This window comes from Coffea arabica, chromosome 2e, assembly GCF_036785885.1.
Source record: "Coffea arabica cultivar ET-39 chromosome 2e, Coffea Arabica ET-39 HiFi, whole genome shotgun sequence".
Lineage (NCBI taxonomy): Eukaryota > Viridiplantae > Streptophyta > Magnoliopsida > Gentianales > Rubiaceae > Coffea > Coffea arabica.
Genome location: NC_092313.1, coordinates 62,894,882 through 62,920,563, shown reverse-complemented (window position 1 = coordinate 62,920,563; position 25,682 = coordinate 62,894,882). Strand labels below are relative to the sequence as shown.

General features: G+C 38.2%; 1 protein-coding gene and 1 long non-coding RNA gene across 2 annotated transcripts; both read right to left on the bottom strand.

The window, feature by feature from the left end:
* Positions 1–918: 918 nt before the first annotated feature.
* Positions 919–3,548, bottom strand: LOC140037326 (uncharacterized). Its single transcript, XR_011841251.1, has 2 exons — positions 3,340–3,548; positions 919–1,093 (listed from the first exon to the last, which is right to left on the bottom strand). It is a non-coding gene; the product is annotated as an uncharacterized lncRNA (long non-coding RNA).
* A 1,520-nt stretch (positions 3,549–5,068) lies between these two features.
* Positions 5,069–18,332, bottom strand: LOC140036386 (uncharacterized). Its single transcript, XM_072077773.1, has 3 exons — positions 17,613–18,332; positions 16,806–17,547; positions 5,069–5,133 (listed from the first exon to the last, which is right to left on the bottom strand). Exons 1-3 carry the CDS (start codon positions 18,330–18,332, stop codon positions 5,069–5,071), a joined length of 1,527 nt encoding a protein of 508 aa, XP_071933874.1.
* Positions 18,333–25,682: the final 7,350 nt, after the last annotated feature.

The following is a 25,682-nucleotide window of genomic DNA, read 5'->3' as shown; positions in this document are numbered from 1 at the left end:
TGCCCTTTTGACGGTTGTCCATCCATGACTCTTTTGTAGGCTACACACATGCCCCCAAATATATGTCAATGCAAATGAGTTGTTCCTCTTTTACTATGGCAGGAGAAAACTTTCTTGCAATAATTGCAAGTACATTCCTCCTCCTTTGGTGGAATCTTGGTGAAATGAGCCCAAACTTGGGACCTCACCTTCACTTCTCTTTTCCTCTTTTCACATTTGTTTCTTCTTCTCCTTCAGGTTCTTATTTGGCTACAATTTTTGTTGCTTCAACATCTATGATTGTAATAACAATGTTTTCATTGTTTGCATCTGACATCTAATGCCAAAAAAAAACATTATTAAGGAGGTAAGGTATTTACAGACACAAACAAGAGGAATAAGAAAGTGATTTGTGTATAAAAAATGTTACGATGCAAATACGGCAAATTCATGCCTCAGAATTTTTTAGTGTTGATTTCTAAGAAAGTGGTTCGAATATGCACAACAGTCAAAAGATTGACAGGATAATTTTTTCCTTGATTGAGAAATGAAAAAAAAATCAATAATCAAGTTTAAGTTAAAATAAAATAACTAATTGGATATCCAACCCAAATCATTATGAAAACGGGCAAACCTTAATACTAGTCAAATCCTATAGAATCAGAAAAAGATATACAATGTATAATTTTCTGAATTTTTTCCTTTTTTTCCTTGATTTTTTTCACTTTCTATTTTATAGAATAACTCATGATTTTGGGAATTTTAATGTATAAAATAAGAACAAAAAATTTTTAAAAATAGTACGATAGGAGAATATTTCTCAAACAACTTTAATTTGGCATAACAATCAAAAGAGAGTCTTGCTTGTGACAGCCCTACCTTCTCCTAGGGCATACCCTAAAAGTTAGCGGTGCCTGATTCTCGCCAGGGCTCACTTACTTACATTAACTTCAGAGATAACATTTTGATAACCAAAACCAAACGCTCAAATCTTTTACAATACCAAGTTCAATACAAAAGTTTCAACCATAATATGAAACTAAAGGATTTACAATCACAAAAATCTTCACGTTAACTCCCTAAGATACCTCGTTCGTTCCCCGACCACTAACTCCTGTAAGAAAAATAAAACTAAAGGGCTAATATAAAGCTCAATGAGGTTTGCCGAGCAGGCAACATTTAATTAAACACTTAAATTAGTACAATTAAGCAAGTAGTGCACATTTTACTGTACAATCACTTTCATTAAGCAATTGAGAAAACACTTCACTAAACAATCACTTTCAAAAGGATACGGTGCTCGCATTAGAGCCACTTCAAGGTCATTGAGCATTCATTTCAGTGTCAAGAGACACTCATTTCACTGTCATTGTACATTCATTTCAATATCATTGCACATTCTGTCGATTCACCTCCTTATGTCCTCCAAAACAATAAACAATCCCCTACATTCAATAATCTCCCAACCTCATGGTAATACTCGAGTATACCGAAACATTTACCCAAAGTTACCGTCCTACCTAACCAAGCCCTTTGCTAGCTCGAATAGTCCATTGAACAGAGGGTTTTGGGGCCCAGTTCAGCCGATGCAGCGAGGCACACATATGGCTTAAATTCATGCACACTTACAGTAACATTCAGTCAATTATCGACCTTCAAGCTCAACTAAGTCGAGTGCGATAAAGTACACTCTCGACTTAGAAGGCTAGGGACAATTGAGATACACTTCACAAGGAATCATTTAGTAATAATTCATGATAAGCACATTTGTCACATAATTTCACTTAGATACACATAAACAGTTAAACACATAGGAAAACACTCACCAATTATCCAAATAATTTACTCTCGAGCCTCGGGTTTGTTTCCTGGCTCGCAGCTACTTCTTGAGATAAATATATAATTCCATGGTAAATTTATAATTTGTAGATATTCGCTTATTATTTAAATTATTCGAATTAAGTTTGACTTTAAAATATAAAATATACGCAATATTTATTCCCCAATTTATTTCGAGACTTATTAACTTTATTATCTGAAATCACGAAATATTCATACTTTCCAAGTTAATAATTTATAAAATGTTTACATTAGGATTAAATCATTTTCTACTCAAGATTCTAAGTTTAAAGCTTAGGAATATTCCATTGGTTCCCTTTTTAAATTAGTTAAACTCTAAGTTATTTGTAAATTAAATTTTATTCCACTACACTCATCCCTCAAATTTTATAGTTTTTAACATATTTGTAAAGACAATATTAAGTGATTAGAAGCCAATTTAGGTATATAACTATCATGAGTTTTCCTCTCATTTGCTTTAATTTAACTCTACTCGTGGAACTAGATATAGTCGTTAAATCTCAGAGCAATCTTAACTATCATTTATGAATGCTTACAGGGTTGGGAATTAGATGAAATGCTGTTAAAAATTAAGTTTCCTCACGGCCAGCATCAAGTAGAATGCATTCGGAAAAACAAGAGAAAGGCAACGAGAACGGCAGCTTTGCCAACCTCTGGTGTTTTGATCACAACTGAAGCTACACTTATCGGATTGAGGCAAAATTTATAGCGTTTCGAAGCTAATACATAGACCTACATTTCCTATGAAGATAACGACACCCAGTTCTCGCTATTTCAAGGTAAAAAATGGATGGTCAGAAGCACACTCTACTTCATTCCCTCGGCCAACCAACCTGCCATCACCTGCACTCATTCCTCCTTTAATGTTTAGTTGAGTTTCTACTGGTTTCAATCTTCCTTGTTGAGGTTTAAGGTCTGTATGACATGTTACACTTACTACACAGGTTTAGGAGCTAAAGTTGTAGAGGATCGCCAAAGTTTCTTTCTTTTTCTCTCTCGGTTGCAGTCACAAAGTTTCCAGCAAGACCACAGTTTATCGTTTGACATTTTCTCACCTTCACTTCCTCAGTTTTGGTCTCAATCATTCATGCAGAGGATACTTAATCTACTGCAGGTTATCCTAAGCAAAGCATAGAGGTTTATGACTAGAATTTAAAAGGAAAACTGGATTAAGTCTCAGGTCTGCGCAAGGTTGCAAATTCTGATGCATAGCAGCCTGCACCAGGTTTCTTTCCTCAGTCGAAGCTCAGTTCTCTAGTCAAACGCTACATGCAGCGTATTCATTCATTCATTTTTACCGAGTCAGCATAAAGTTATTGCAGATTCTTAACATTATCATCCTAAGAAATATTAAGAACAGTTATAAGTTCCAATTTCTGCAATTTTCACAGTTTCTGCATAACATTTCTCGCACCAGAAACTAAGTTCTTAGCCTACCTGCAGCTCAAGTTTAGCTAATTATTATACTATCTAATCAGCGAGTTACAGTGAAAAGGTTACCATTCTTCTCTAAGGTTTCTTGTTGCAGGCTGCTAGAATTGCTATTCCAACTCCTCAATTCCTAGCACTCGATTCTCCCGTTTCTTGCAGTCCCTTCCTCAGCTCTGGCTAATTGATTATGTGCTCACCTAAGTTGTAACTGGTTTCTCTTAACCTTGTTCTCTCTCATTTGTCACTCACTCGAGTCTGTTTTTGAAAGAAAGTAAGAAAGGACGACAACTTTGGTTTTGCTCTCAGCCACCACCAATTTTTGGTTTCTTTACGCTGTTCTCATTCGGTTATTGCTTATTCAGCAATTTGGTGATGCATTCCCTCCTGACAGCTGTCTCAATTCACCGCCCAAATGCATTGGCAGAACCTATCATTTTTCTTCCGATTCTATTCCAGAAGGTGGTCCTCTTGGTTGCATGGTTGATTGCTGAAGTTTTTTTGGCTTAAATTGGTCTTTTAGCTTTGGTTTATTTACTGGTTAAGGATTTGTTATTCTATCAACTTCAAATATTGCCCCAAACTTTAGTTTGTTCCAATTTATATACCCCTATAAGAATTTTTTTCTACACCATTTTAGGATATTTCTTTATTTTCCATTTATACGAAATTAATTAAACACTTAATTTAATTAATTGTATAATATATGTATTATTTCTAATAACAAAATAAATAAAATAAATTCAAGGTATACCTATAAATTCTCGAGTTCTCACATTGCTGACCATGCTTTTTTTCATATGGAAGAAGCTAAAGACAAAGATGTACAATATGACTTCAAATATGGGAAAATACATTACAACTATTAGAAATTAAAAAATAAAAAATGATGATCTTATTCATTGGCATGGCTAGCATCTGTTCATTCTTGCGGTGGTCAAGTTAACAAAACAGTGCTGAAAATAAAGGAAGATCAAGTAATTTGGAATGGTACTATTCTTACTTTTCTTGTTTTCATTTAAATTTTTCTCATAATCAGATTCAATTATTCACATGTAGATGTTGGTGTATGAGTTTAATTATTTCAAAAAAAGGCACAAAAAAGAACAAAAATAATGGAAAACACATCGGAGTGGAGAAATAAAGGATTTGGAGACCAGGATTGAAAGTTACCTTGCCTCTAGTTTTGGAGACCGGAATTGAAAGTTGCAACTGGAGAATCCAAGGTGGTATATAATATAATACTAAAACATAAATATTATATATGATACCTATATATATAAATATATTACTAAAATATAAATATTATAAATATTACCTATATTATATTAATATTATTATTATATATATAGGGCCAGGTCTATATCGGACTTGAGGCTAGTGAATCCCAAACTCGATTCATATTTAATGTGAGCCTAGTTTTAAGGCCCAAACTCAGTTCAACTCACTGATATTGTAGGCTCATCAGGCTTTTTCTCGGGTTGAACGGATCGAGTTCGGATTGGTTCGACCCTATTCATAGTTCTACTTGTGGTTGAAGCAGAACAAAACAAGCACAACCAAAAACTTTGAGAGCTTGATAATCTAGACATGTGTTATATGAACGTTCATAGGGAGACTAATTCTGAATGGTTAGAGAAGAGACTCGATTTATGGTGTAGATAGTTGTGAGGGTAGCTTCTCTCCAGAAGGGTTCAAAAACATTAGTAGAGATTAATAGTGCCCGCATAGTGTCTAAGATATGACAATATTTTCTTTCAACACGACCATTTTGTTGAGATTAACAGTGCTCGCACAGTGTCTAAGACCTTTGAGGAGCAGTACCATCCTCATTAAGAATGGTAATAAAGGAGGAGTCTGTGTATTCTGCAACATTATCAAAACAAAAAAAAATTTATTGTATTTGAAAATAAGTGCATATCATATTTCAAAATTCTTGATAAATGCACAAGAACTCAGACCTCCATTCCATTAAATAAATTCAAATAAAGCAAAAACAGTCATCAACAAATATAATAAAGTATCGAGACCCCTCCATAGTAGGAGTAGGAGCGAGTCCCCGTATATCAGAATAAATAATGTCAAAAGGTTTAGAAGAATTGGATTTGTCTAAATTAAAAGGCAAAGCATGTTGTTTTCCTAATTGACACAAAATACAATCAAAATACTCATCTTGAATGGGACCTAGAAGACCACGAGACATTAATTCATAGATATGAGAGATAGATGCATGACCTAAACGAGAATATCATAATTGTAAAGATGTAGGATAACTACTTAGAACAGCAGCACTTGTGGTAGCAGGAAGATTCAAAGAAGTTAACTCAAACAACCGACCCACTTTACAGTTTGTTCCAATCTACTTGCTAGTCTATAGATTTTGAATTAGATAGCCATATTTTGACAAATTTAAACTTAGATCAAGATCACATAACTGACCAACAGACAATAGATTAAATAACAAATTAGGAACAAAATAAGTATTTTTTATGGTAAAGTTAGGGGTAGAAACAGTGCCTATATGATTGGGTTCTAATGATGAGCCATAAGTAGTATGAATAAGAGATGGATAAGAAAGTGGTATTTTGAATGTGAAAAATGTAGTGTTAGATGTCATATGATTAAAGCAACTAGAATCTATGAGCCAAGATGAACTACCTGGTGAGGCAAAAAGAACAGATGAAGAGACAATTTCTCGACGAGATAGAACTTGGTTGATGATAGCCTCTGTCGCGCCCCATTTTTTGATAAAATAAATAAATGGTTTAAAAATGTATTTTTTGATTCAATTTGTGATTTGGAAAATGAATTGTGATTTAAAAGAAAAATGGGTCTAAATGGGGGTTTGAGAATGCGACGATTTGACCCAAAATTATAGTTTAAAAAGGGTTTTTTGAAATAAAAAATCGGAGTCGCCACTTGGTAATGAGTTAAGGTGTACCAAGTCACCTAAAAATGAATTTTTAAAGAAAAATAGGAAAAAGTAGTAAGAAACCCCTTTTAAACGACTCCTAGTCCACGTAAACCAACGAAAAAGGTTCGGGAGTCACATTTGACGAAGGGGAAGGCAAGGATAAAATCCAAGGCACCCCTTCGACCTAGCCAAGGCTAGTTGCTTGATTTAATCAAAGATTTTCTTGTTTTAATCAAAGAATTTATTACATTTGGATGTACTACATGAATGCAAACCCTAGACCTAGGGGTATTGGGGGAAATTTCTCTTCAAAGGTTGAGTGGTGCCAATCACATTAATTGTGAAGCCCAATGACGATCCTTTGAAGAAGTCACGAATAATGTGAGTGGGATGCAAATGAATGGAATGCATGTATGCAATGTGAGGACATGAGTTTTGAAAAAGTAATAAAAAACAATAAATATGTAAAGGAAAATGTGCACGTGAGTGGGCAAGGTACGGTATGTGAAATGATAATATGAAGTGCATGTGTGCAAGTGATGATAAAAGTGTTCGTGTGCAAGTGAAGAAACATAAAGGTGCACGTGTGCAAAATGGAACAAAAGTGTTCGTGTGCAAGTGAAGGGATAAAAGGTGTATGTGTGCAAATGGAATGAAAAGTGAAAGTGTAATGATAGAGTGGATTTAGAATGCATGAGCCTAGGGAATGCATGCATATTGGGTACGGGGAGACCTAAATCGTGACTCAATTTATCCTTTTATAGAGGGAATACAAGCGTGCTAAGGCTTAGAAAAAGCCACACTCGTCTATATCCCATATTTAAGGGGACTCTCAAGCAAATGAACCCTATAACTAGCATGAAATGCAAAAATCCTAAAATGGAGGGAAAAGGGGGTCGAGAGGCATGCAAAATGATAAAACTAAAAAAATGCATGACATGTAATGAACATGCAAACATGTACTAACGAGGGGAAATCCCTAAGGGTCTAGCGTTGGACTAGCCCATTCTATGAATTCCGACTAGCATTGGACTAGTGGAAACGTACATTCGTCCATCACATTCATTCATGACCATGGAAAGCGAGTAGACATGCCAAACACTTATAAACACATAGCACATAACACTTAGCATGCTCAACTAGATGCAAGAACCTAATTAAAGCAAGTAACACATAACACATAGGCAATTAAAGCCCTAACTATTACATTTGCTAGCTAGGCACACGTCTTCGATAGGTCTTCATTGAATGCTCCTCCAAGCCCTATCTATTACAAGCCAAGAGGTGTACACATACCCCATAAAAAAGAACTTAAATAAAAGCAAAAGTAAATGAAATGAAAGAACTAAAGAAAGGCAATGAAAGCAAATAGTCATGTAATTTCCACGTAACACGTTGGATCACATAGAAGAGACACAAAAAGGGATAAAAGAAAATATACCGCCCCCTTTGAATGGTGACCAAATGAAAGAAAAATGGCTTCAAAACAATAAAAAAGGTCAAGGTACCACTTTAATTGAGAAAAATTAAAAGAAAATGGAAACAACCGTCAAATTGAATCACTCGAAGCATTCCAAGGAAAGTAAACTACTCGTACTTAACCAATTAAGACAAACAAAAACCCAATTGGAAAAAAATTAAAGAGGTCTAAAGGGCCAATTTATTACTATTATAAACACTAAGGAACTAAAAAACATAAAATAAAATTAAGAATCTAAGGTGAAACTTACCAAATCAAACTAGAAAATTCACAAAAAGGTAAACGAGGAGCAATTTACTAGTAGCTAAACAACCAAATGCCAAAGAATCCAAAAAAAATCAAATTAACTACAAGTCTAGGAAAAAGAAATTATTAGACCCTTCAAATTCATTCTACAATCCCTTAAGTATCTACCCAAAACAAATCAAGATGTATTAAAGAGGAAATGGCATGTTAGGAGGACAAAATTAATTAAGTTTCCAATTAATTGGGCCATGGAAGCATTAGATGGAAGCCAAGGGGTTGGAGTGCGATTTTTGAAAGTCATTTTCATGCAAAAGCCATGCAATCACGTAGAAGAAACTTTCTCTGCAACAAATTTCATTTCCAGCCGTGGCTTCTTTCCATTCTACCATGCAAACACAATCCAACAAACAAAAAAACTTGTAAGGAGATCAAACATTCTTCCCCCTCTTCGGAACGCAAAAATCCAGAAAACAAGAATATTCAAATGCTAAAACAAAATCCAGCAACTTTGACTTGTTCTTCCTATTTCATGCGGCCAAAACTGAAAACTAGCAAGGTAGACAACTAAACCAGTTTTGGTGAATTGCTGCATTACCGAGTTGCTCAAATGCACTCCTAGCACAATTAAAAATTCAGCCAATCGATCCAAGCTTCAACATTAAATCAAAGACAAGCGTAACTCAACAGGCCAACAACTCCAAATACAAATTCTGGCAGCCTCTCATGCGAAGAAAAATGAAAAAAAAAAAACTTTCTTATAATCTGCTGCAAATTTGTGGCTTACTCTTTGTACAGACCATCCATGAGCTCAAATCAAAACATAATGAGGCAAATATCGCATGTTACCCACTAGTATACCCCAAGACATAAACCATTTAACATGCTCAAACAAGCAAAATATAGTTCGGTGACTGCTAAAAAAAAAACAAAGTGCAGCAGCAATTTCCAGCCGCAATCTTTCGCATTTTTATCATGCAAACAAATTCATCAACCCAGAAATTATTGACCCAATTTAAAACATGAAATTTTGGGTGCAAGATTAAGATGGCAAATCTGGTTTTGATCATCAACAAAGGAAGGAAATTCATTATCCATCAATAATAAAAGAAGCAAATCTGGCTTTGTGCACCTTCAGCCGCAGCTTTTCTTGCATTTCAACATACAAATGTGTTCACCATATATCAGAGTTTTAACTACCAATCACCAACTAAACTTGTAACTTCATTGTAGCATTGAAACAAGAAAATGGAGCTAATCATCAAAGGTAGAAAGAAAACTAAACAGCACAAGAATGAAACAGAAAAAAAAACGCAGCAAGCTTTCTGCAATTCGGCACTTTACAAAATCCAGCTTTCAAACACAATCAAATCCAAACACAAGGCTTTAAACTAGGCAGCAAACCATCATCCAAACAAATAGAAAAAAAAAACTGAGCAAAATCCAGTGCAAATACAAATAAAATACGTTCAGCAAGTTGAAAAATCTGGAACATATAAAACTGATTTGGCAAGTTGAAATGCATTTTCCAGCAAGTACTTGGGCATGAATCCGAATTTACCTCGGTTAAATCATTGTGTTAAGTACCCAAAACTAACATGCAAGGCTACTTAATGAAATTACTATCATTTCTAGTTCAGATCAAGTTCGGACAGCAACTATAAACATCCACAAATCCAGAAATTCTGTTCGCCATCCTTGGATGAACTTGCATGTAGCCGTTCACTATTTCATTTTTTTTTTTTTTTTTGCTTAGCCGGACCAATAAACTTCCTGCAAAGCTTAATCATCTAATTTTAATTAGTCAAACACCTAACCAAGTGAAAATCAACCACTTTCCAGCAAATTTCATGCTAAAATACCCATGCAATTTCCAAAACAACTTCAACGGCTAAACTGGAAAAATTGTTTCAGCAATCCATCAACTTCCATTAAAATTTCCAGCCATGCAACCGAAATTCAGGCCACGTAGTTCACATGCAACATCAAATAAGAAACTATCTATCAGGTTGAGTCCAAAATTAAGCTCAGATCATCACAGCTAGCAAATTAAAAACCGAAACTTCCAGCTCAAGCTCTCGGCAGCTTCACTTCCTTCTCAAACAGATTTTTCTATGATTTAACCTATCATCTAACCACACAATCCCACATGCATGCTTATAGTCAGCTTCATCAACCCATAAACAACTCATCTAAGTTCAGAAATTACCTTAGCTTGAAGCCTAAAACACACGACTAGCAGCTGCAAATCCTCCACTCTCGGCTGTCCAGAATTGCAGTCCGCAACTCTCCCTCTCCCTGGCTCAAACTTGCGGCTGGATTGGAGGAAGTTTGACTCTCGGTTCTCTCTCTCCCTCTCTCGGTTGGTCTTGAAGTGAGGCTGGAAGATAAGCTAAGTCCTCACCTCTCTCTCTCTCATCGTTATTTCCAAAGAAGCTGATCACTTCACAGCTCCCGGCATAGGAACAATTGAAAATAAAAATGTTATGGTGAGTGATAATGATTGTAGTGAACTGGCAATGATATAGCGTAGTGGGATGTATATATTGAGGTATTGGGAGTGGAGTGGAGTGGAGTGGAGTCGGCAATAACAATGGAAGGTGCTAGGTTGAGAAGTGGAAAATGGAACCGGCAGAAATAGAATTGTGATTTTTTGATTTTTTTTTTTTTTGATTTTTTTTTGATTTATTGAATAGAAACTAAATCTAAATAAACTAGAATCCACAAAGCACAATTTTCCATTTTTCATCAATTTCCTCTTTTCTTTTCTTTTCTTTTTTCACAAATTTTACGTTAAAACTTAAAACTAAAACTAAAACTAAAACGTGAACAAAATTAATATGACAAATAATTAGCAAATAAAAGACAAATAAAAAGGTAACAACTAAAATGCAGACAATCTAAAACAAAATCATGAATTAGATGCAACATACAAATTATTTAAAAATTTGGTGTCTACAGTTTGCCCCTCTTTGTTTGAGTTTTGAAAAAACTTGAGACAAAGAAGTAGACACCAAATACTTACCTGTGTTATTCGGCTGCAGAATGATTTGAACGGACAGGACTTTTAAAAAAACGGGACTGACCCGAACAAGGAATTTAAAACGGGACTGACCCGAACAGGAATTTAAAACGGGACTGACCCGAACAGGAATTTAAAACGGGACTGGCCCGAACAGGAATTTAAAACGGGACTGACCCGAACACGGGATTTAAAACGGGACTGGCCCGAACAGGAATTTAAAACGGGACTGGCCCGAACAGGAATTTAAAACGGGACTGGCCCGAACAGGAATTTAAAACGGGACTGACCCGAACAAGGATTTAAAAGGGGACTTCACTGGGGAAGTTTAAACAATGAATTGAGTTTTTTTTTTTTTTTTTTTTTTTTTACCTGAGAATATTTCAACTTTTGTACCAAGAGGGAAATTTGGATTTCTGTGACTGAAACGATAGCTGATGCTGTTTCTTATGATCGAGTCTTGCAAATAACATCGATCCTTGTTTACTGGGAAGCTTTTGTCTGACATCGGTTTAGGTGCCAAAAAGAGAGTGGCTGCTTTTGTTTGTAAATGCAACATTCCTGCAAAAAAAGAAGAAATAATGGGCTTGCCACCATTATTTGATCCGGTTTGCCTTGAGAGTCGTGTAAACATGAGTCTTGTGATGCTTTTATTTCGGCTCGGCGGCGTCTGCCTTAAACCTTTCAATTTCTGAGACTGATAAAATGCAGATTTACCACGTCACCCAATCCAGGTGGTAGCTTTGTTGTATGTTACTCCCTGTAACTGATGATTGAATCCCCTATTTTTGCACAAACCTCAGGGTTTATCATTCATTTGAATTTAATGGTGAAAGAATGATGCATGAAAATTAGTATATGCAAGATGATTTCCTATGTTAGGCAAAGATGAGCATGCAAAAGAATGTAGACAATCATAAGCATTCACACACAAATAATTTGAGAATAACCAAGAGGTTTATAAAGATACATTTTGCAAAAGAATATTTGTAAAGAACAAATACAAATTTAACCAACGAATATCATATTCAAAACTTTGGATATTTTCTCTTCGGAATCCGATATTGGCAGAAGTATCACAAATATGAGGAAAACCCCAAATGAACCAGGTCACCGGCTGTTCCTTCTTGAGCTTGTCTGTTGAGAAAACCTACCTTGGCGCCCTTTCGGGTTTTCACCAAGGTTGCCCCCACCCTTTTTGTTGTTTTTTTTTTTTTTTCTTTTTTTTTCGAGGCGCCCTTTCGGGTTTTCACCTAGAGAACCATGAAATATCTCGACCATTATCGACTCAGAAATATGAATTGAAGATTTCTGGCATCAGTAGAATGCATTTCCCTTGTGAGATTAGGCGAAAGCATTATAGACATCACCTGCCAGTTGATTAACAAATTTCCTAATAGAAATGCAGCAAGTGATGAAAACCAGGACTTTGGGCTTTTGTAATGAGGTCCGGTGGGGTGTTTTTCAAGAAAGGTTAAGGCTTGAAAGCAGATTTGATACGAGGGGTGAAATAACTTGAGATTGCACCCTTTTGAAAACAACTCCGAAACTGAGGAAAATTTGCCCCAGTTTGATCAGATTTTCTCTCTTTGCATTTTTCATTGTATTTTCCTCACTTTTTGCATTTTTCTTTGAAAACTAAATTTGCCCCAGTATAGGGTTTTCTTCTTTTTTTTTTTTTTTTTTTTTTTTGAAACAAATTTACCCCAGTGTGGGGTTTGCAATTCTCAAGGGTTATCAAACGAAATTTGTCAATTCTGATGGCTCAAAGGGGACAAGTAGAGATAAAATGTTTTTAGTGTAAAAGAAGATGGCCTGACTTGCATTTCGCCATTTGCATGAATTTCTAAAGAAAATTTGCATGATCAAATGAAAAACTTTTTGCACATATCTGAGTTGATGGGTTGAGGGAAAACCCGTCCATCCATTTCCGCCAAAATAAGAGCTCCGCCAGGTAATACCTTTTGGATAATGAACGGCCCTTGCCAATTTGGAGCGAACTTGCCTTTAGCTTCATCTTGCATTGACAAAATTCGCTTCAGTACCTTATCACCTTCTTCAAATGCCCGCCGATGGACTTTTTTGTTGTAAGCTCGGGCCACACGTTTTTGATAGCATTGCCCATGACAGATAGCATTGAATCGCTTCTCATCTATCAAAGTCAATTGCTCATGGCGCTGCTTGATCCAATCGGCCTCCTCCAATTTAGCTTCCATAAGGATTCGTAGCGACGGAATTTCAACCTCAGCTGGTAATACAGCTTCCATCCCATACATAAGTGAATATGGCGTTGCCCCAGTCGATGTCCGAATAGAAGTCCGGTACGCCATCAATGCATAAGGCAACTTTTCATGCCAATCGCGATGCTTTTCTGTCATTTTGCGGATAATTTTCTTCAGATTCTTATTTGCGGCTTCTACAGCTCCATTCATCTGAGGCCTATAAATGGCAGAATTGCGGTGTTTGATTTTGAACTGCTCACATAGTCCATCTACCATGTCATTGTTCAGATTCTTGGCATTGTCCGTGATAAGCGTTTCGGGTACTCCAAAGCGACAGATGATGTGATCTCTCAGGAAATTGGCCACTACCTTCTTCGTGACATGTTTGAATGACTCTGCTTCAACCCATTTGGTAAAGTACTCGATCGCCACCAATATAAATCGATGTCCATTTGAAGCGGGAGGATCGATTGTACCAATCACGTCCATACCCCACATTGAACAGGGCCATGGGGCGGTCATGCTATGCAGTTCAGTGGGTGGAGCGCGTATAATGTCACCGTGCATTTGGCATTTTATACATCCCCGGACAAAATCTATACAATCATGCTCCATAGTAAGCCAGAAGTATCCGGTTCTCATGATTTTCTTCGCTAGCAAATGGCCATTCATGTGAGGTCCACAAACGCCACTATGCACTTCTTTCATCATATATTGAGCTTCATCCTCATCAATGCACCTTAAAAGGTTCAAATCTGAGGTTCTTTTGTATAACACTTCTCCATTTAAGAAAAATTTTGAAGCCATTCTACGCAGAAAGTTCTTGTCCTTTGTCTTAGCATGCAGAGGGTAAGATCCTGTTTTGAGAAACTCCTTAAGATCATTATACCACGGAACATTGTCGGAGGACTTGTCTACAACCCAACAGTGGGCAGGTTTGTCTTGAAGTTGAATCGGAATTGGCTCGATCCTCAATTCATCAGGATATTGGATCATAGAAGCTAAAGTGGCCAAAGCATCGGCAAATGCGTTTCGGGCACGTGGAAGATGTCTGAACTCCAAATTTCGAAATTGCTTGGCCAGAGTAAGCAGACTGCAATGGTAGGGCAGAATTTTTGAATCTTTGGTTATCCACTGTTTCAAGGTTTGATGTACAAGCAAATCTGAATCGCTGAAAGCTATCAACTCTTTGATTTCCATTTCCAAAGCCATTTTGAGACCAAAAATGCAAGCTTCATATTCAGCCATGTTGTTTGTGCAGGCAAATTGCAATTTGGCAGCGGCAGGGTAATGTTTCCCTTCGGGTGAAACCAGAACAGCTCCAATTCCAACTCCGAGGGAATTCGAAGCTCCATCGAAGAAAAGCCTCCATTCAGGGCTTTGTTCACTCATATCATCTGTAGCGCCTACGAATAAAACTTTCTCATCAGGGAAATAAGTATGAAGTGGCTGATAATCATCATCCCTTGGATTTTCCGCCAGATGATCAGCTATAGCTTGCCCCTTGACCGCCTTTTGTGAAGTGAAAACAATGTCGAACTCTGATAGAATTATCTGCCATTTGGCCAGGCGTCCGGTTAACATCGGCTTCTCCAAAAGAAACTTCAGAGGATCAGATCGGGAAATAAGATAAGTGGTATGGCTCAACAAGTAGTGTCTCAACTTTTGAGCCGCCCAGGCCAATGCACAACAGCTTTTCTCAATGAATGAATAATTAGCTTCGTACTGTGTGAACTTCTTACTTAGATAGTAAATGGCTTGTTCTTTCCTCCCAGAGTCATCGTGCTGACCTAGAACACACCCTACTGCTCCATCGAGTACAGATAAATACATAATCAAAGGTCGGCCCAGTTTGGGTGGCACTAAAACTGGTGGATGCAACAAATAATCTTTAATCTTGTCGAAAGCCTGTTGGCACTCCTCATTCCAATACAACGGCACATTCTTTCTCAATAATTTGAACAACGGCTCGCATGTGGCAGTTAGTTGGCCGATGAACCTCCCAATGAAATTGATCTTCCCTAAGAAGCTTTTCACGTCCTTCTGAGTTTTCGGCACTGGTATATCTCGAATTGCTTTGATTTTCGCCGGATCTATTTCTATGCCCTTCTTGCTAACAATGAATCCCAACAGCTTACCCGCAGGTGCTCCAAAGGCGCATTTCGCAGGATTTAACTTCAAATTGTACTTCCGCAATCTTTCGAATAACTTCTTCAAATCAACCAAATGGTCCTCTGCCCTCTTAGACTTGATTATGATGTCATCCACGTAGACCTCCATCTCCCGGTGGATCATATCATGAAATAAGGTTGTCATGGTCCTCTGATACGTTGCTCCTGCATTCTTTAAACCGAAAGGCATGACTCGGTAGCAAAAGGTACCCCAAGGGGTAATGAAAGCAGTTTTCTCCCTATCCTCTTCTGCCATCAAAATTTGGTGGTAGCCAGCAAAACAATCGCAAAAGGATTCAATCTCATGTCCGGCAGTATTGTCTAAGAGAATGTGAATGTTTGGTAGAGGGAAATCATCTTTAGGACTGGCTTTATTAAGGTCTCTATAATCAACGCAAACTCGTACCTCTCCATTCTTTTTTGGAACAGGGACTGGATTTGAAAGCCAAATTGGGTAATGGGAAACAATGATAATGTTGGTTTTGAGTTGTTTTTCAATTTGCTCTTTTATTTTGAGGCTCATATCGGGTTTGAACTTTCTGGGTTTTTGCTTTACGGGTGGAAAAAAAGGGTCTGTGGGTAACCTATGCACTACCACGTCAGTTGAAATGCCAGTCATATCATCATAGGACCATGCAAAGACATCTTGGAACATAGTCAAAAATTCAAGCATCTCCTTTTTCTGCCTCTCATTCAAATTAATACTAATTTGCACCTCCTTAACTTCATCCTCAGTGCCAATGTTAACCTTTTCTGTTTCTTCCAGGTTCGGTTTTGGTTTTTCCTCATATTGTTCAAGGTCCTTTGCAAAAGAATCGAATACCTCCTCATTATCACTCTCGCTTTGGAGTTCGGATTCACAGACCTCCAAGTCATGAGTGATATAGAGATTGCCGTTATTGAATTCCAGAATTGTGATATCCAAAGGGTCAAATAATTTTATTTTTGGCCATCTGAAAGAATTAACGAATGTGGGATAATAAGCAAATAAGCATACAACAAACAAATGGTCAAGCAATACAACGGAGATATAAACAAATGAATAAACAAAACAACATGACAAGAACAACTTGTACATTTTCATAAAACCTTTGATTGAAAGCAAATGGAAATGAAAACTTAACAATATTTACATGCGAAAATGTTAGTCAAAAAGTAAAATTGTTTTCATTGGCTATTTACAGATGCAACTTTTCATGAATTCACATGAATGATAAACCCCTTTCAGTTTACCGAAACTCCTTCCGAACGGGCAGGAACTCGGCTGTCCAATTGGGAATTGATCCTTCGGGGATGTCAGGAAATTCAGCTTCGCCTGGAACACTATCTTCAAATGTTGCCCCAACGAACAATTGGGCCAAACTAGCTTCAATTTCGTCAACTGGGTTGATTTCTGACATGATCACCTCGGCTGGTCGTGGGAAAGTATAATGCAGGGGTGGAATGTCAAGAGCCCTTTGCCTTCCTTCTTTCTCCGCTTTCTTGCCCTCCTTCATTTCTCTGATATCCTTAGCAGTCGGTCGGAAACCCAAACCAAACGAATCATTTTTCTCCATAATCTCCACTGGCTTTAAAATTCCTTGCAGATCTCGTCCCAGCCCTTTGTCAAATTCATAGCCTCCACGGATCATCTCCTTAGCCATCATGACACTGGCCCTTGATAGATCTTGCTCCTCCTTTGTTATCCAACTGACGGAGACAATATCAGATGTGCTATGAGGGGTCACTGTGGAGCTTCGGCTACCCTCTTCTTTGGACTCGGAATCGATGATTACAAGGCAATCCTCTTCGGCAAATATAGTTATCAGCTTGTCATTTACTACAAATTTCAACAACTGATGTAATGAAGAAGGCACCGCCCCAGACTTGTGAATCCATGGCCTGCCAAGCAAAACGTTGTAAGCACTAGGAAAGTGCATGACTTGGCAGGTTATTTGAAACTGGGCGGGTCCCATTTCAACTACTAAATCCACTTCTCCTATTGGCTCTCTTTGTGCTCCATCAAAACCTCGAACTATGGTCCCTGAAGGCCTCAGCTTGATGTCTTGCAATCCCAGCTTTTCCAAGGTGCTCCAAGGACAGATATTAAGCGCGGATCCATTATCAATCAAAACCTTCGGCAGCCTTTTCCCATTGCACCTAACAACTATGTACAGGGCCTTGTTATGTCCAATGCCTTCCGCCGGCAATTCATCGTCAAAAAAGTAATTTGCTTGGTGAATAACACACTCCCAACCACGTGCGAAAAATTATCAACAGAAATGTCCCTAGGGATTTGAGCTTTAGTCAATACCTCGATCAACGCATCCCTATGCACATCTGAAGAAAAAAGTAAATCCAACATGGATATCTGGGCAGGTGACTTGCTTAGCTTCTCAATCACATTGTATTCACTTCTCTGGAGCCTTTTAAGAAAATCCAAGGCTTTCTTCTCAGTGATTGTTGGTTTGGCGGGTGGCTCGGAATTATTTGCTTGAATCGGAATGGTAGCTTCAAATGGACTTACGATTTTCCCTGATCTGGTGACCACTGACACTTCTTCCTTCGCGATTGACTTTTCCCCAATCTGTACAGTAGGTTCATTGTAATTCCATGGCACTTGTTGCAGACTCAGAACAGGCTCCTGCTTCGGGAATTCGATGATTACTGGCTCCAAAGCCTCACTCTCTGCTGGCGTGAGATCCAAAACAAAGGGCTTTTCGTCCTCTTCAAATGGCAATTCTATGACAAAGGGTTGGTCTGTGACCCCAAACACTTCAGCTTCCCTTGTCAATTCTTTGACCGGTTCCACATACTCCGTATCATCCAGAATAACCCCAATGATATTGGCATGTTTCGGTAAATGGTTCCTATTTACGTTCGGCCCTTGCGCCTCCCTTTTCCGGATTACAATCTCCCCGGCTTCAACCATATCTTGGATTTTATGCTTAAGCGCCTTGCAATCGAAGGTGGCATGTCCGGGGGCCCCAGAATGATAAGCACAGACAGCTTGTGGATTATACCACGCGGGCATGCCATATGGGTAGGTAGGAGGGGGTACTGTACTAATTTTCCCGGTGGCCTTCAACTGGTCATACAATTGGTCCAGAGGCCTGCCTAAATTGGTGAATGTACGGCTAGGTGGTCGGTTGTAAGGTTCAGGAGGTTGAGGATGGTTGTAAATAGGTCTATTTGATGGAGGAAATCTTAGGTTATATGGAGGGCGAGGTCGGTTTTGAGGTGGATTTGGTTGGGAAATTTGAAAAGGGGCTGAAAGTGGGTTAGGATAACTTGGGCGAGGTCGAGGGTGGTGGATGTTGGTGGTATATACAGGATGCGGGTTTGAGTAGTAAGGGTAATGTGGTTGGTAGGTTGGATTGTGTTGGTATCGGGGTCGGGGTGAAGGGTTTTGGTTCCAAATAAAGGTTGCATCCCCCTCCTTCTTTTTGAACGGCGGCTTTTTCACATTGCTTCCTTGACCTTGTAAAGCATCCAACTGGGATTTGAGAGCAGAGACGTTGACAATTTTTCCGGCTCTTACAAAGTCATCAAACTCTTCCAATTTATTCACAATGGCAGCAAATGAACAACCAGTCATACGGAAAATTTCTTCGAAATATGGAGGATCATGCGCCTTTATGAATGTGCGAATAATTTCATCCTCGGTCATCGGAGGCTCCACTTTCGCAGCTATCTTTCTCCATCTCTTGGCATATGTCTTATGATCTTCAGATGGTCGCCTCTTCGTTCCTTCCAAAGTAGTTCGGGTTGGTGCCAGCTCACAGTTATACTCATATTGTCTGATGAAGGCACTGGACAGATCGAGCCAGGTCTTCACTTCCTCTGGCTTTAGGTTGGAATACCAATCGAGAGCATCCCCTTCTAAGCTTTCTGGAAATAATCTCAACGGCAAATTCTCGTCATCCACTGGCTTGCCCAACTTGTTAGCAAACAAACGCAGGTGCGTCTTAGGGTTACCCGTTCCATCATATTTGTTGAACTTAGGGGTCTTGAACCCCACCGGTAGTTGTACGTTCGGAAATAGGCACAAATCATCATAATCCAACACCCCTTGTTTGCTTAAACCTTGGCTTTTCCGAATAAATTCATCAAAACGATCCAAGCGTTTAAGTAACTTCATATCAATCTGGGCAGACGACTCTCCCATTTCTGGCTTATTTTGAAAAGTGTGCTCCGGCACCACGGGCTCCGCGGTAGTCTGATAAAAAACTGGTGGGTTCAAATGCAGGGTCGGATTGTCTTGAGGCTGAAATCCTTGACCATAAGGAGGGTAGAAAGGAGGATTTTGAGTAAAAGCATATTGCGGGTTTACAGTTCCCTCAAACGTAGTTTGAAATGGAGGAATAACAAATGGTTCGGATTGTGTTTGTGTGGCGGGTACAGGTTCAGGTTGCACTCCGCTACTAACGAGCTCATCAATCAACTTCTTCTGAGCGGCCATTTCCGATGCCATTTCCCCAAATTTTGTGAGTAACTCTGTCAACTGAACCCCAGGACTTGCAGCTTCCGGCTGGGTAGTTGCGACGGCCTTATCAGATGATTCTGGTTGAGTACTCATGTCTACACGATTCCTTTGGGCTTTACTTCGGGATCGCGTAATAATGGGGCTTTTCCGAAAAGCTATTTTGAAATTTACCTGAGAATGCAAAAGACTTCTTTAGATAAATCAATGATTACTGAATTTCTGCAATTTATTCAAAAAAAAAAGAAAAAAGAAAAAGACATGAGTTAGTAATTATTCAAACAATTCGGATGCATGTCTTATTTGGGGGGCCCTTTTTGTGCCAAGAGTAGGCCTAGCATGATGCAACACCTTCGAAATGGGACCCGTAATACAAACCTGTTTTTGACAATAATCCAAAATAAGAGCAAAAGAAAAGTCATTTTCATTGATAAACTTGCCAATATTTACATCATGTCACGAAGACGATTCCGTACAAGATTACCAAAACTTCTGAACCTATCTAATACAGAGTCCTTTGTTTCCCTAGCATATGAAATTCTAACACATTCAGTTTGGTCATATAATTCTGCACATTTCCTTTTCAGCTCTTGACGCTTTCCTTGTTCATTTTCATACAATTGCTTGTTTTGCTCGGCCATCCCTTTGTATGCTTCGGCAGATTTACTGAACTGCAGAATTTCCCTATCTTTTGCTTCGACAATGGCCTTTAACCTTTTCACCTCCTCAGCTGGCTCATCTTGAATTTCTTGCGCAGCGGATCCTCCTACCCAGTCTTCGTATTGTGAAGTCGTCAAACCCTTCTGCTTGAGCTCCGGGATGTATCTAAAACTCACGTCATCGGATAGCGTCACCCAGGCGTCAATAATCCAATCTTTCATAGGGATTTGATTTGGACACATTCCCCAGTTAAAAATAATGGTGACTTCGCTCATGTCAATTACGGGTGGTATTTCTTGGACACGCCCTAATTGTCTGAGAAACCTTTTTGGAGCGTACGCGGTAATCCCTTGAGTACCCAGTAGGAGAATGAATTCGGATGCCTGAGTGCGAAGAACGGGTTTAGTACAATCGGTCCAATCCAACACCCATCTAATATTTTGATCGGTCACGTTCTTCAAGAAATCCACAAACTCAGATGCATTACACGGCAGATTGTCTCTGTTAATTCTCTTGTGATGCGTGGTTATCCAGTTGTATGCGGACATTGGTAGACTCGATGAAATAGCCGATCGTCTCATGAAATGCTTCATTCCCCATATATGTAAGATCAAATTTGAACCACAAAAGAACTTTTTCCCTTTCTGACAGGTAGTGCAGGCTATGAAGATGTCGGCCAAAATGGTAGGAATAATGGAACACGGCCTATCATTAATTCCGAGAAACAAGTCATACAGGATTCTAGTGAGCTTGAAGGCTATCTTTTTGTCTTTCCTAGGAAAAAAGTAGGTTCCCGTCATGACTAAACCGTATACCCAGACTCTCTTTCGATCCCACGTTTCCTTGGAAGTAAACGAGCAATCCCCTTGATGCCTCTCAAAACCATCTCTTAGCGCAAATCGATCAAATAAGAACTTCGCCTCTATATTTTGGTCTGCCCCTTGTAGTACTGATTCCTTTAACCCAGTGAAACGGCAAAATTCAGCTTTGTTAGATACTAGCGGCAATACCACGGCAGTTCCTTGAATCGGCAAATTGAGAAATCCAGCGATTTCCTCAATTGTTATGGTCATCTCCCTTTTTCTAAGTCTAAAAGCAGAACAAATGGGGTCCCATAGATGCACCAAAGCTTCTACCAAATATCCATCGGACTTAATGTCCTTGAAATCCCCGATGTGTCCTAATCGATCGGCTATTTGGTTAACCTCATTGGGTGAGAGTAACGTGGGCCATCTTTGTACCTCCGGCGGCACTACTAACATCTGTTGCACTCGGCGAGGGCTCTCCATCTAGAAACCAAAATCGGAGTTAAATACCTTACCTACAGGTCCCATTTCTCTGGTTAACAGGAATTTAAACGTGCAAATCCCAAAAATTGAGTTAAATACCCATGGGATTTAGGTTGGCTTGTCCCTAATGCGGGATTCCCTAAGTGGCATTCCCTTTCTAAGGCTTATGCATGATGCCATTCTTATCAAAGCAGGGAAAAATGCGATTTGAAATGAGACGTGACCTAAGGAGCCCTTTGTTTGCCAGGGTAAGCCTAAAATGGTATGACATTAATTTATGAACAAAATATACCGAAATTTCTAAACGTGCAATAGCCTATCTATAAGGGTAGGTCCTAAAAGAGAATCATGCCAGACCTCTTATTTGCTAATGTTTGTGAATGCAATGGGGGCACAAAACCAAGAAAAGTTAGCTCAGTCCGATAAATACACATAACACATTGTAACAACGAAATCAACACAAGGGAATAAAGCAATAAAAAGAAGAAAGGGGTTGGACCCCTCCCCTCGTGAATAGTGTCCCTAATAGGGTAAGGTCTGTAGACACCAAATTTTAAATAATTTGTATGTTGCATCCTGTTCATGATTTTTTGTTTTGGATTGTTTGCATTTTAGTTCATTATTGTTGGTTTGGCACTTTTAGTTGTTATTCTATTTTAGTTTTATTCATTTTGTCCTTTTATTTTTGTCTATTTCATTTGCTATTTTATTTTATTTTTATTTTTCATATTAGTTTTATTCATTTTTTTAGTTTTTAGTTTTTAGTTTTTAAGTTTTAAGTTTAACATAGAATTTCTAGGAAAAGAAAAATTCAGGAAAAAGAAAGAATATGTTTCAATCATTTTTGTTTTATTCATTGCTTTCTTGAAAAAAAAAAGAGAAAAAAAGAAAAGAAAAGAAAGAGAAAAAAAAAGAATAATTAGCGTTAGCATTTCATTTTAATTTAGCTTTTCTTCATTAGTTTCCTTTTATTATTATGTATTTTGTTAATTAATTATCAATGTTAATCAATTAGTTTTTTTTTTAAAAAAAAAAAAAAAAAAAAAAAAAAAAGGGCTCGAGGCATACACGCATTCTTTTTTGCAGCGTGTAAAGGACAAATGGTATGCTCATCGAATGGCCAGAAAAAAAGGGGTTGAAGGGGATGATTTCCAGCCCTTGAATACAGGGTTTAGGAGGTTGAGAGCTGGATATAAAAGGGAGAAATGAACTACAGCCGCGGGAGAGGTTTTTTGGAGAGTCAGACGGGCTAAAAGAAAAACTGAGCGAGGGTTTTGGAGAGGAAGGGTTTTCGGGAAGAGGGTTGACGGGCTAAGAGAGAACCAAGGGGAGGAAGGTTTCGGCTGGAAACAGAGGGGAGGTTAACGGAGAAAGAAAGGAAAAGAGAGTGGAGTGAGGGAGAGCTACTGGAACCAGCAGAAAATAAAGTGAAAGGGAGAGGTCACCGTTGAAGGCATTGACAGGGAAAGAGCAAGGGGAGAACGAAGGAGTAGCAGAATCGTAAGGAGAAGGTTTCCAGTTGAACGAAGGCTCTTCGTATCGATCATCTTGGCTCATATTTGGCCTTTGAAAGGCATAAAGGTAATAGCTTTTGCCTTTAGTCGCTGGATTCATGAAATACGGAAGCTTTTTCTTGTATGCATTCACTATGTGAATCTGTTTAAGATGATGGGACTGGGAAGAACTTGGATGTTGTTTCGGTGTTTCGATGACTGATGTTAAGGATCTTTGTGTGAGTTTAGCCTTTTGTCTTTGGGTCCTTAACTTACCGAATTTGCTGCAGCAAGATTGAATCTTTCGACTTGTTGCAGCAGTTCGGTCACGTCGATTCTTTTTCCTTGTTTTTGCTGAGGCTGTGACTCAATCGACCTTGCCTGTTTTGCTATCTGATTGAGTGAAATACCATGAGCAACACCCGGAGTTAGAAATGTGTTTAGGAAAATTCATAACAGAAAATCTGCTGCAGCGTTATTCTTGTTGGCTTGGTTGTTTTGTTTTTTTTCTATTTTTGGTTCGCTGTGTTTGATTCAGTTCAGGAAATGTTCATGTCAGAGCATTAAGAAAATGAAGCTTTGCTTAAGATTTGCTCATGGAGTTTGTAGTCCTTTTGTTTGGCTGAAGTTACAGGCGCAAAGTTGCTGCGATAAGCATGTAAATTTTCGGCTTATTGCAGCAATACATGCGGACAGTTGTTTGCTTCCTTTTGTTGGCTGAACTTGTGTTTTGATTAACATGTTCCCTTAGTTTGTTGTTTGACTGTTGGGTATACATGTTTGGGGGCTGAAGTGTCTGAATCATGTTCGAATACTTTGCTGAAATCTGCAACCATTTTTGCCGAATCAGTTTTGCTTTTCTTTCTCAGAATTTTTGCATGACCTTTTCCCAAGTTTCCTGGTTATTGGGATCGTAATCACCAGGTGGTTTGTTGCTTAGTTAAAGTTTGATGTTGGGTTGAAAAACATCTAATCAAAGCTTTGTATTTGAATCAAAATCTGGCCAGCATCATGAAGTGGAAAGAAAAGCCGTGGCATGTGAAAATTGCAGAAAAATCTTGTTCCTCAAATCATTTTTGTTGCATTTTGGGTTTAAAACCTATTTGATCTTACTCCTACCTTTGCTTCAAATCTCTGCATTTTGATTCAAGTGGAGATACTTGGGTTATTTGCATGAATATAGATTCGGCCAAATGGATAGGAAATTGAATGAGATTATGCAACCGTGAGTTTGCAGCATGCTTGAGTCTTTCCGTGACCTTTTGCACCAGTTCTCCTATGTTTCTTGTTTGTTTAGATGTCAAATTCATGTCTTGTTTGTTTAGTTCAAAGTTTAGGTGTTAGATCAAGGAAATTTTGGTTAAGGTTGCTCGAATCTGAAATCTGGTCTTGGAATGTGAAGCTAAGAAAGTTACAGCAGTTTCATTCTTCAAATGTTTTGCCCACTTTTTTATGATTTTGCATGGTTTTTTTTTTAAGTTTCCTATTTGTTTGGATGATAGTGATGGTGTAGTTTGCTGCTAGTTTAAAGTTGTGAATTTGGACTTGAAATCTGTTCTCCAAAAAGCTGTGCTGGAATTTTGTTTCGGTTGATGAAGTATGACAGAAGTTCTGCAAAAAAAAAAAAATGTCTTCTACGTGAGTTGCATGCTTTTGCATGAAGAATGTCTAAGAAAATTGCAGCTTTACTCCCTTTAGTTACCATCTATGTTTCAAGGGCCCAATTATGTGTTTGTTCTTACAATTAGGTCCTAAAACACTTGCACTTTAACCCCCTAAGTTCCCCTTTGTCTTGTTATGGTCCAATTAGTTGAATAATTTAATCACTTTTGTCATTCTAGAATCTTAATTGCTTTTGGTTTGCTTTGACATGATTTTGGGTAAGACGTTTAGTGAGTTTTAGGATGCATTTTGAGGTTCAATAAGTTTTAATAGAATTTTTTAGCTTGGATTTGTGTTCTAATCACATTTTTGCATTTGATTTTTATGGGTCTCATCTTAAGTCATCAATTTTGGTATTTTATTTTACTTTCTTTCAGAAATTTTCAGTCCTTCTAATTAAGTCCCTCTTGCATTAATTGCTTTGTACATGGTTGGTTTGTCTATGTAAATACTTTAGTTGACTCAATTTAGTGTTTAACTTTCATTTTTCATATTTAATTTTTGTTTCATATGATTATTTGATAATTTAAGTGGTACCTTGACCTTTTTATTATTTTGGAGGGTAAGTTAGTAATTTCACTATGTTAGGGCGTCGCTTCAAGGGAGGTACACTCTATCCTTCATTTGCACTTCATTTGACCCTACGTGCTCCTACGTGTTATGTGAATATGCATGCCTACGTGTTATGCTTTTACTTTTATTTAAGTTTTATGGGGTATGTGTACACCTCTTGGCTTGTAATAGATAGGGCTCGGAGAGCATCTGGTCCATTTCCCCTTCCCCTTTATGTTTTTATG

Coding starts and splice junctions, on each gene's coding strand:
- LOC140036386 (XM_072077773.1), bottom strand. CDS start 18,332: ATGCCCGCGTGGTATAATCCACAAGCTGTCTGTGCTTATCATTCTGGG. Junction 17,548..17,612: donor ATAGGGATGCGTTGATCGAG/GTATTGACTAAA, acceptor CGTGGTTGGGAG/TGTGTTATTCACCAAGCAAA. Junction 5,134..16,805: donor TATCAGAGAAATGAAGGAGG/GCAAGAAAGCGG, acceptor ATAATGTTGCAG/AATACACAGACTCCTCCTTT.